The sequence below is a fragment of the Priapulus caudatus genome, unplaced genomic scaffold, assembly GCF_000485595.1.
Source record: "Priapulus caudatus unplaced genomic scaffold, Priapulus_caudatus-5.0.1 Scaffold435, whole genome shotgun sequence".
Taxonomy (NCBI): Eukaryota; Metazoa; Priapulida; class Priapulimorpha; order Priapulimorphida; family Priapulidae; genus Priapulus; species Priapulus caudatus.
This window is the reverse complement of record NW_014577496.1, coordinates 145,676-146,972: the sequence shown is the minus strand read 5'-3', so window position 1 is coordinate 146,972 and position 1,297 is coordinate 145,676. Positions and strand designations below refer to the sequence as shown.

General features: G+C 46.9%; 1 protein-coding gene across 1 annotated transcript in view; it reads right to left on the bottom strand.

The window, feature by feature from the left end:
- LOC106810353 (serine/threonine-protein kinase ULK1-like) overlaps positions 1-725 on the bottom strand; it is a 9,973-nt gene extending 9,248 nt beyond the window's left edge. Inside the window, exon 1 of the mRNA XM_014813668.1 lies at positions 576-725. Coding sequence (XP_014669154.1) covers positions 576-725 — 150 coding nt within the window. The remainder of the gene's footprint in view (positions 1-575) is intronic.
- Between the last annotated feature and the right edge of the window lie 572 nt (positions 726-1,297).

Below are 1,297 nucleotides of genomic sequence, written 5' to 3'. Positions count from 1 at the left end.
AGGAATTATTTGAACAACTACTGGAGAGAAAACACGTACGAGTACACAAGGAGAGGACAACACGGTGTATTATGTACAACAAAAAACTGCCTTTCCCCCAAAAAACTTCATCATTATCCTCCAAAATTAAATCCTGAGACGAAAACACGTGAGTGAGGGATTGATAGAATAACATCAATAGCTAATAAATATCTATTTATTAGCTATTTATTAGCTCTTGATAACATTATTATCCCCCTCCGTCGCCGACGTCCTTTCGTCGAAAATAGACGTCCACGCTCTCTCCCCTACAAGGAACCACCACCTCATCTTCCCCCCACCCCCACCCCGCCGGCAATCTCCCACCGTGTTAATTACATTAATGATAGTCTCCATAGCGGGAGGTTACTGTCACAAGCAGGCGGAACTGTTAGTCATGAGCGGTAAACAGCAAATAGATTCTAGCTTCTATATTAGAGCGACGGCCGGTAGATTCTAGCCACTATATTAGAGTGACGGCCGATAGATTCTAGCCACTATATTAGAGTGACGGCTTGTAGAATCTATCGACGTGGTGCGAGCGATCGACGGCTCACCTCGTGGGTGGGCGAGGAAGCGTTAGATGCATTACTGCTCGGTGCGGTGTTAGCTCCGAGCGGAGAGGGCGGCGCCTCCGGCAGCTCAACCTTCACCATGTCAACCTCGATGCACTGCAACACCGCCAGCAGCAGCAGCAGCATCAGCATCAGCGACAGTGAGGGTGTTACTAGCAGCTATACCTAACTACCTACATGGCTACACTGCCAGCAGCAGCAGCAGCAGCAGCAGCAGCATCAGTGTTACTAGCAGTTAAACCCAACTACCTGCACAGCTACGCTACCTACCACACTCCGATATACAGTCATTATGAAGTCTCTTGGACTGACGCTGACGAATGCAGCATTCGTATTAAGAAATTTAGCTTTCATACTAAGAAATCTAGCATTCTTACTAAGAAGTTTAGCATTCACACGCTATTAACACGGGTTCGTTAGCACAACACGCCAGTAAAGCATTAATTGTTCGCTGCATTCATTCATTCAATTCGCTGCATTCAATGCGCGCTACTGTTAACATAGCAACTGTTAGTTTGGTGTATGTAATTGTAAGAGCTGTTTTGCCTGGTAGTCAGGCGAGCTTATGTAGCCTGCCCAGAGAAGAGAGAGGGAGAAAGAGAGAGAAGGAGAGAGAGAGAGAGAGAGAGAGAGAGAGAGAGAGAGAGAGAGAGAGAGAGAGAGAGAGAGAGAGAGAGAGAGAGAGAGAGAGAGAGAGAGAGAGA